The 10,726-nt window shown below is 38.4% G+C and overlaps 1 protein-coding gene across 16 annotated transcripts in view; it reads right to left on the bottom strand.

Annotated features, from left to right (window-relative positions):
* LOC121629261 (interferon-induced very large GTPase 1-like) overlaps window positions 1-10,726 on the bottom strand; it is a 755,663-nt gene that overhangs the window by 140,810 nt on the left and 604,127 nt on the right. The window contains exon 12 of one of the 16 annotated variants that reach the window (XM_041969018.1): window positions 28-59. The exons of the other annotated variants lie outside the window; for them this stretch is intronic. Within the exon in view, the coding sequence (XP_041824952.1) occupies window positions 28-59 (32 nt within the window). The remainder of the gene's footprint in view (window positions 1-27; window positions 60-10,726) is intronic. 16 annotated transcript variants of the gene reach the window in all.

The raw sequence follows: 10,726 nt of genomic DNA, 5'->3' as shown, positions 1-10,726 counted from the left end.
TTCCTATGAAATATACAGATTTCTTACCTTGTTTTCAATTGGATCAATTTCCCAGGTACCTGTAGAACAGCATGTATTTACATGATTATCAGAATATATTCATATATTTTCAAACTACAAGTAAATGTGTGGGCACAATTACTGTATTTAGTCAAAGGTTTTTCATTATTTTGACATTTATGAAATTTAGTGTTAAACACTAAACATACTAAAACATATCTGCTTTAGTCAATAAACAAAAGAAAGATTCAGTTTAGTCATCAAACATCTGGTGTTTGATTTAATCAGGTGGGATGTTTCATTTCTAGTTGTGATTCAGTTGTATTCAGAGAAGGGAAGAGTTACTACAGGAGATGGATGGAACTGTAGCAGAATGATGCTAGTGGGGTCTGGAGGAGTCTGAGAACAATATCAGGACACAATAACTCCAGACCTTGCTGGAAAAGGACCAGGAGTGGGTGAAAGACCTATACTGGTTCTTAAAGAGATTTGATCAACCAGCCCCCCCCCCCCCCCCCCCTCCCCCCACCCAACCAGCCCTGCTGCAACTTTCCCTGACTGGAATCCCCCCACCCCTCTTCTACAGCCCACCTGCCCACGTATTACCACCCTTCAGCCCAGCTTTTCTCCACAGCCCAGGTAGAGAGAGAACTGGCCAGGCTCATGGTGAAGAAGATAACGGGACGAAATGGCATCAGCTCCAGGCTCCTCAAATCCTGCGCTGGGCAACTGTATGGGATTGTGGAGCATAACCTCAACATGAGCCTCAGGCCCCACAGGGTGCCACAGCTGTGGAAGATAAACTGTGTAATCCCTGTGTCCACGTGATTTCACCCCACTGACAACCACTATTGACCTGTGGCCCTGACATCTCATCTGGGAGAGACTGGTCCTTCACCTGCTGAATCCTGCAGTAAGATCTTCAGTAGATCCTCTGCAGTTCACATATAACCCTAATATTGGGATTGAGGACACTGTCACATTCCTTATGCAGAAATCCCTGTTTCACCTGGAGAGATCTGGAAGCACTGTGAGGATCATGTTCTATGATTTCTCCAGTGCTTTCAATACCATCCAGCCAGAACTCCAGCCAGAAGTTGTAGGTGTGTGTGTGTGTATCTTTGCATGTGTGTACAGATGTGGACAAAATTGTTGGTACCCTTTGGTTAATGAAAGAAAAACTCAAAATGTTCACAGAAATAACTTGAATCTGACAAAGGTAATAATAAATAAAAATTCTATTAAATTTAGCCAATGAAAGTCAGACATTGCTTTTCAACCCTGCTTCAATAGAATTATTTAAAAAAAATAAATTGTACCCCTAGAAGAGACTGACAATAATGTGACCAAAGGGACATGAATCCAAGGTGTGTCCACTAATTAGCATCACAGGTGTCTACAATCTTGCAATCAGTCAGTGGGCCTATACACACACACACACACACACACACACACACACATATGAATATATTTATATATATATATATTGCACTGCAGCCTCACAGCAAGAAGGTTGGTTTGAGACTCAACTGGGGGTCGGTTTGAACATGGGGAGCCGTGGATTTTGACATGTATGCATAGGTTCTTTCTGACTTCCTCTCACCGTCCAAAGATATGCTTGTTAAGTTAATTGGTCACTCTAAATTCTTCCTGTGAATGGTTGTTTGTCCCTATCTGTGTTGGCCCTGCAATGGACTGGTGACCTGTCCAGGGTGTACCTTGCCTCTTACCTGTTAAAATGCTGGGATAAGCTCCAGCTTACCTGCAGTACAGATAATGATTGAATGATATATTTATATATATTCATAGACATTTTCAACTTCTTCTGGAACTGCAGGCCCCTTTTTAAGAAAGATGGATTCTGCCTGAACAGTCCGAGGAACAAATTGTTTCCTCGGACAATGACAACAAACAAAAGAGATCAAAACAGTGTGGTAAGTCAGCCTAGAGGAAACCTTGAGGAAAAAAAAAACACCTCAGCCCCCTCCCGAAACCCCTTCATCTCATCATACTGTATCTCCTCCCCACCTTCCTGGACTTTACTACCCAGGTGAAGGAGCTGAGCTCTCATTTATCAAACTGTGCAAATAGAGATCCTGATGGACAATGTTGACAAACGGAAATGAAGACTGTCTTGACAGAAATTGGGACAATTTTAAAACAAAAAGCAACGTGTAAGAATAAATAAATAAAAGGAAATCCATGTCTTGTGTGTTTCATTAGGGTTGCATCACTTCTAGACCTCCAGCCTCCAGTCTGCACCTCGATGCTGGAATGAATGACTTTCACACTGACATGCTGGTAGCAGACTGTCCACCTTATTTAGCTGAATGTGTTTTATAACATGTAAGTTTTGTTTCACAATGACAGAACATATTTTAGTGGTTGAGGTTCTTATTAATATCATCTTCCTTTTTCTTGAAAATCCTGTATTTTTTTCCTCCGAGCGTGCGCTCTTAGGAGAATTAATATTAAATGTGCATCTTTATTCATTTCTGCAAACAGCTTTAATATCTAACATGTGGTATGAAAGGTAATAGTGAATTGTGCAAAGATGTCTCATATTTCACAGCATTTCCTTGATTTTATTCTGTACCGTTGGTGTCACAGTTTCCTGTTTTCCCATATTCTGTCCGTACACCTCGGTCAGAGTTTGTGTGAAAGTAGGAACATTTTCCCGCCAAGTTTGGTTTTTCATAAATCCCAAAAGTTAGTTTTTGTTCCTACGCAAGCTTGATAAATGAGGCCCCTGGTCACTACTGCGACCAAACTGACCCCACACCCCAGTCCCATCTTTTAACCCCGAAACATCTGACTTTATCCTCCCCCCACCAACACAGTTGTCCCAGCACCAACGCAAACCTCCCCTCCCTCATTGAAGGAGCTTGTCATCTGTCTCCACAGCCTGATAATAGCACAGCATCTGATTGAGATGTGCTGGGTCCAGGTTGCAACTATGTGGGTACTCATGGGTCTCTGCAGGATAAGCTGGAGCCTGTTACACAGGACTCCTCGGCGACAAGGGCAGGTTAAACATCCTTTATTTAAAAAACAGGATATATTGGAGGAGGTCTTACTGTGACAGGACAGGAACCATGGAATGGAGTAGGGGTGAGTCCGCTGTGTGTAGGTTAAGGTCCGACAGGGAATGACTATGGTGCTGGTGTATATAAAGGACTGGGGAACAAAGGAAGACGGTGTGGCAGGTTGACTAGATCACTGATGAGCGGATGAGGAACAGGTGTGGAGGATGAGGGAGGTGAGGAGTGAATGGAGGAGTGGCAGGACAGACTGTAACAGAGCCTGAAATGCAAATAGTTTCCTTTATCCTTGTTTTAATATGCAACAAAAAAGACTGATAAATGTTCAGAAAAGCAAGATTTTTTGTTTTATTTAATAACTCTCTCCAATGCAAGCAGATATTTTATAAAAACTTTGCCTCAATCGAATATGTGCTTTCCAGATGAAATCCGCCACTTGTGTGTTGTTCCTTGACATATACAGGTCACTTGAATAATGTGCCATCTTTTTTAATGACTTTGCTGAACTGTTGTCAATAATCTGTGTTGAGTTTGACTGTGTAGTTATTGTTGTTTAATATTCATTGTGAGAACAGAGGGACAGCAGTGGACCCTGTCTGGATGTAGTTATCTCGAAAGGTCTGAATATTTACAAGAATAATTTCAAAGGTAAAATTACAAGCATTATTGATGTCATTGCTCCCACCATGAAATTGATTACTGCCAAAAGAGAGCTCTATAGACAAATGCTACGCTGGTAAGAGCTGAAAAACGAGAATGTTGAAAAGCAGAAAGCAGGTGGCAGAAAACAAAGTTGAAGGTTCACTATGAGATCTATAAAGTGAGACTGAGAATTTATAATCTGGAGCTGAGAAATGATCTTTCAGATCTTTCTTTTCTGCCATTATTGCTAAGGACTGCAATAATGCCTTGTTCATTACTGTTGACAGCCTAACTAATCCTCCTGTGTCAGTAACTCTGGAACTGCTATCCAACTGGGCCTGCAATGAGTTTGTTTCTTTCTTCTTCTTCTTCTCTGACAACATTCAGAAAAGCAGGCAGTCAGTCAGTGCTTCCATGCCAGGGGCAGGACATTTGTCCCTGTGTCCACTCAGAGACATGAACAACATGCCAAACTTTTCTCCAATCAGTCCTAAAGACCTGGATGTGATCATTGACCATCTGAAAACCACCACTTGCTGTATTGACGCTCTCCCAACCGGGTTTTTAAAGAATGTTTAAGGATGGATGGCCTTAAATATCTTATAGATTGTTAACATGTCTCTGCTTTCAGGTGTCTTCCCACAAACCCTAAAAACAGCCGTCACAAAGCCACTACTGAAAAAGAAAAACCTAGATTCGTCACTCATGAGCAGCTACAGTCCAATATCAAACCTCCCCTTTCTTGGTAAGATGTTAGAAAAAGCTACACAACCTTCTGACACTAAATAATGAATTTGATGTCTACAAGTCAGGTTTTCAGCCACACCAAAGCACTGAGACTGCTTTGGTTAAGGTCTTTAATGACATCCACTTGAGCACAGATAACGGAAATATTTCAGTCCTGGTACTGCTAGATCTTAAAGCTGCATTTAATACGGTCGACCATATATCTTACTAGACCAGCTGAAAAACTGGGTAGGGCTTTCTGGCACTGCAATTAATTGGCTGGAGTCGTATTTAAAAGACAGGAACACATCACAAACCAGTGCACATCACTAGTAGACAGTTTAACCATCCACTGAACAAAAAGACCTAAGATCCGGAGAGATCGAAGAGGATACAAGTCTCCATATCCGTGGCATATCCTGACTGTTTCCGGGGATATTCAAGAAGATTGGATTGTAACAGATCCTATTATAGGACACCATCTGTATACACATCTATAGCAAATCCTAGTATAGGATATCCCCCAGATACACGTCTGTGATAGATCCTAGCATTGGATACGCTCCATATACACAACTTTAAGAAATCCTAGTGTATGATATTCTCCATATACACATCTGCCGCAGATCCTACGTCATATTCTCTGCATTTGTATCTGTGACAGATCCTATGAGATATCATCCATACATATGATATAAGTCTGGAACAAATCCCATAACCCAACTCATACACAACTTAATTTTGCCCTCTCTGGTGACCCTTGTCCATTTTTACTCCTTTAAATGACAGTTTGTTTGAATTACTTATTTACTAATTATTCACTATAACCGTGGCAACAGAAACTCAGACGCCGGGTTGCAGACGCGCCAGATCATGTCTGTGACAGGCATCACTGTGAAAGATCATCGCTCCGTCAGTCCAGGAGAGACGAGAATGGGGCAACATTTTGTCGTCCCGCAATGTCCCAACCAGCAGCGGTCAGGGTCCACAAACGTTAAATCTCCATCCTTCAAAAGCAACATGCCAGTATCTTTATGAAATGTCATGATCAACGGCAATGTTGCATTTAATTTTAAATAGGTCGTCACCTGTCTTTCTGTCTTTGTTACCTTACTTACATACTTGATACAGAGTGAATGGTGGATAACATTATAAAAACGATTTAGGATAGACTTACTAGCTTGATACACATTTAATGATCAGAGTGAATGGTGAATAATATTTCTTGCAATAAAAATGATTTAGGAAACTATCTGTGACTGAAACAAATTGCGGCATCATCCTGTGGACACACACAAGCTGTAAGAGCTTCACCCGCCCTCTGAAATGTTTGTGTCACGTAACATAGTTAAGCAATCATCTCCCTTCTCTCCACTAATCAGGTCTAATACAACAGCTGACCGACCGGGCTGCAGGTTCTGTGTTAGAGCCGAGACACACCAGATCACTTCTGCGATGGGGCGTCGCTGTGAAAGCTGCCTGCAGGCTTATTGAACGATGTAGGAAACTATCTGTGGACTTTGACTGTTTGAAACAAAATGTCTCATCATCCTCTGGACACACACAAACAGTAAGAGCTGCACCTCTGAAATGTTATGTTTGTGTCACGCAACTGCGGCCAACCAAGCTGCAGGTTCCGTGTCAGAGCAACGCGTCACAACGAGCGATATTAAATAGTCCACTCAGCTGCCTCTTGTGAAAAACTTACGATTTTAACAGTAAAAAACAACAATAACGTATTAATAATTGATTTAATATTAATTTATTTCGTAAGTGACCATGGTATAAGTGGGATAATGCCCTACAAGGTGTCCAATATCAGAAACGGTCCGACGCGAACGCCTCCGCGTGGATACGTCGTCGGGCATTAGATGACAAATCCCATAACCCAACTTGTACACAACTTAATTTTGCCCTCTCTGGTGACCCTCATCCATTTTTACCCCTTTAAATGACATTTTGTTTGAATGACTTATTTACTAATTTTCACTTTTTTATGTAAAACAAATAAAACAATTGGCGATTTTGATATGTCTAAGATTAGCAATAAATAAATAAATAAATAAAAAAATAAAAAAATTGTTTTTCATTGTATATTTACTGTAGTATCAAATGCTTTTTCTATTCTATTGATTTTGATTACAACTTAGGTCTAGATTTAGATTTAGATTTCTTAGGTCTAGTACCTAGCGCTGCATTTTGCATTTGTCTTATTTTCTTTCACTTAGTCTTTTTTTTCAATTTTGGAGCCCTTTTCTCCTTTAAAACACTATGTGTTTTTATTTTAATATTGTGCTCCTTTGACCTTTGACGTTTTAATTTATTTGTAATTACAGTTTAAAAATATTCATTATTTAATGTTAGCATTTCATTTGCAAAAAAAGTCTGTGATATTTGACATTTTTAATTTTCACCAGATTCAGCTGTTTTTACATTGTAGGCAGATGCAGGAAATCCTGGTATTTTCCACAGTGATGTTATGGCATCATGGACCCACCCAGGGGGTGCTAATAGTGATTTCTTTGCTTGTGTTATTGTATTTTTTCAGATTATCAACATGTTGATTTAGATGTTGATAACAAACTTGTTTCACACATATACTGGAAAAAAAAATCTTGGTGTTCCCATGTGGTCCCAAAGCTCCATAATACAACTCTCCATGAGAAGGTCACGAGACGAAGCATCTATTAAAACAGAGGTGGAAAGTAACTAATTATATTTACTTAAAATTATTGTAATTGAATAATTTTTGTGAGTAATCTGTAAATTTTTCAAGTAGTTTTTAAAATGGGTCATTTTACTTTTACTCAAGTGCATTTTGACCCAAGTATTTTATTTCATTACTTTGGAAATCTCGCCTCTTACTGAGTAAAAATGCAGGGAAAACAAACATCAGCCTGAACAGCCATTATGCCGAACGTAATTTACTTCGGTCACGTTCCACGCCCACTGAAAGGAAAACGTACAGGCAGAATTCACACTGATGATGGCTAGTGCCCAGCAAGAGATGGAGATGGAGGACGCCGATGCTGAGTATTGCGAAGCAGAAACATGGAATGCCAGGGGAAGAGATGAATCAGAAAGGGAAGGAAATCCTTGGTCATATCTCAGCCAGCTCTTTGTGTTCAAACGCAAACAAGGCAATAAGATCATCATGCAATGTAAAATGTGCCTCGCCAGACAGAGATGTTGGCTTTCAAAAATTCCACATCAAAGCATGTGGCAGTAAGTAGCATCAATAGCTTATTTTAGTCTTGTTCATTTGTTTCTTACTAACAAATACTTAGTAATAAGTGGGCAATACAGAATACTACTATCTTTGTCATCTGAAGTTGTAGCTGTTTGTAGGACTCTAACGACAGATAAATAATTGCTTAATTGTCAGATGTTGTTTGTCATTCAACAGGTTTTCTCTATGTTAGACATCACCTCAACCAAACGGCTGATTTAGAGGAGCGTGCTGGAAAAGGACAACAGCATTCATCAGATGAAGAGGATTTCTTCTCTATCATGACGTCCAGAAGGTCAGAGGGGAGTTAGAAGGCTACCTTGTCTGCGTCTAGAACGTATGGATCTTCTAAACGGTTTGCTAAAAATAAAAAATCTGTCTGAAACTCAACACCGGCCTTCTGGCCTCAGCCGCTTGCAAGCATTTTTCCTATTTTTCCTATTTGAGTAACTGTCATCATTTCTACCTAGTATTTTTAAGATCCAGTCAGAACTATAGTTTTTTAGGTAAAATTAAACGTTGTATTAATGTAATACACGAACTATGGGGAAAGAATAAGTTTTATTTTTGTTTTCCTTATAATATTTTAATGTTTAATATTTGTATGTACATAAACTTAGAAAGACTGCGTAATTTTTACTCTGAAAGTGCAGTGTTTTGAAACGCATGCAGGACGCATGCTCAGTTGCGCACCAGGACTGGCTCTGGACGTTACAGGGTGAAGGATCAAGTAAGACTAGCACGTAGGACTACAACCGTCATTTGCCAGGTAAGTCATTGCCGTTATGTTTTAAATTTGTGATAATATGTAGGTCCGCATTTATTTTGATAGTTTGGCGCAAGATATGCTACTGTTCACAAATTATTTTAAAGTTAGCTTAACGCCACATTAGTCCACCGGGCTTGTCTGTAAGTGTGAGGGCGGCAGTTTTCCCGATAAAAATAACTAAAGTTTAGATATACAATACAATGCACTTTTACTATTAATGCAATATGTGTACATTCTTTTTTTTCTCCATTTAAATAGGAGTATACATAGAAGATTATGAGGCTGTTTGTATCCTTACCCTAAAAGTTGTTTTGAGCATGTTTGTGTGTTAAACGTTCTTGACCATCCGAGCATTATTTTTCTGTAATGAATGTTGAAACGCTGTTTCAGAGTGTCTCAAGTTTTTCACTGCATATTTGAAAAGCACTATTCCAGATCTGTACTGTATGTACAAAAGTATTGTGACACCTGCACAATCTAATGCTATTAACAGTAACAGTGTCGACAGTGTTTCTAATATTTTACCTAATATTTGGATGTAGTGTCTGTGTAATACTGTCTGTTCAATGGCTGCCCCATAAAAGATTGGGCAATTCAATCTACAATGGTAGTGGATTTACTTTGACAGTACTTGTTTGTTGAACTGTTTGAACTGAAAAATAAACATTTAAATTGCATTGTAATTTAGTTGTGTGATATGTGATAAATGTATATTAAATGCATAGAGTAAATTTATTTGGTAACATTTATCAAAAGAAAACTTGCAATGATTACCTAATTTTATTGAGTAATGTACCGTAATGCAACCAAGTAAATTAAAATGTCAAGCATAATAAAATCTACTAAATTATTTCATAACAGCAAATACTACAGATATATAAAATTTACTTAAATTTTTGAGGAACAAATGTTTCCTGTCAATGAAAAACAAGTAGACTTAAATTAATTTGTTTAAATAAATATAACATAAAACTTGGATGTTATCAAGTAAATGTTACTTAATATCTTCACAACTGTTATGATTTATGGTAAGTTAATTTTACTTGATACTGGCAAGTAAATATTACTTGATATTGCAGCATTAAATTTTACTTGAATCATTTGCGTGCAAATACTTACAATAAAATTTTTAAGTAAATCTTATGAGTTTTTTGTTTCAGTGTACATATGATAAAAAACTAAGTAAATTATCTATATTTCTGTTTATCTTCTATCTAGTTTTTTTTAAGTTGTTTATTTTTTATTTATATTAAATTCAGTGCAGACGGCAAAGTAAGAATTTCATTGCTCAGGGAAACTTGTTTCCTTACTGGGCAAATGACAATAAACACTTTGAATCTTGAGGACATCTAAGAAGTGGACCAGTGGAGCTCTGGACTGTACAGATGTGTTCAGGTTTGCCACCAACCCCACATTTACTACTGCTTTCAAGGACAATGTGCTAGACCCAACATTAAACAACAGCCCCAGCAAACCGGCCACTCACCCTCCCCCAGCAGTACAGGAGATGTGGCCTCTTTGAAGCTGCTCTAAAGATCCTCCCACCCCCACCAACACCTCTCTGTCCTGGAGAGAGGGAAACAAAATGTCTTCAAGAGCCTACTTAGCAGTGGAGGGCTTATGTCCTGTAAATACTGTTTGTGTTCTGTTTTTTTTTTTTTTTTGTTGTTTGTTTTTTTTTTTTTTTGTGCGTATGTGTGTGTATGTTCTTTTTTCTCTTTTATTGTTTTTGCTAACCCCAAGACAAACTCACTGTATGTGCAAACTTACTTGGCAATAAAGACCTATTCTGATTTTGAAATGTTTTGAAAGTAGCCATGCAGTCAACTTCAGTCATCAACATGCTGACACAGTCACTGAGTTGTCCAGTGGGTTTATTTACTAAGAGATAATTCTTCTTTTTATTTTTCCTGTGAGTTAGTATCTAGTCTCTGTTATGCCTTTATGTCTTTTTGATGTGGTTATTATTTAAGAACTCTTAATGACTAGCAGCTGTTTTTTTTTTTGTTTATTTATTTTTTTGTTTGATTTTGTAAAAGTTTGAGGAGATCTTCTGGTGTGTTTATGTGCAAGTGTTTTTCCCCAAGTATGTTTATTGGTTTTTAAGTTTCAACATAAAAAACAGAACAAACACCAAACAACACCCCAGCTCACAAATAAGATGAGTGGCAAACTCAGAGACTTGAATTACAAAAAAAAAAAAAAAAGATCCACAGTACACATGTATAAGACCAAAGCGGAACGGTTGCATCATACAAACCCTCGTGAGAAAATAGCAGAGATATCCAACCCGACATAGCACATAAAAGGGTCCCATAT

This window comes from Melanotaenia boesemani, chromosome 2, assembly GCF_017639745.1.
Source record: "Melanotaenia boesemani isolate fMelBoe1 chromosome 2, fMelBoe1.pri, whole genome shotgun sequence".
Lineage (NCBI taxonomy): Eukaryota > Metazoa > Chordata > Actinopteri > Atheriniformes > Melanotaeniidae > Melanotaenia > Melanotaenia boesemani.
The sequence above is the reverse complement of the archived record's forward strand: the minus strand, read 5'-3'. Positions and strand labels throughout refer to the sequence as shown.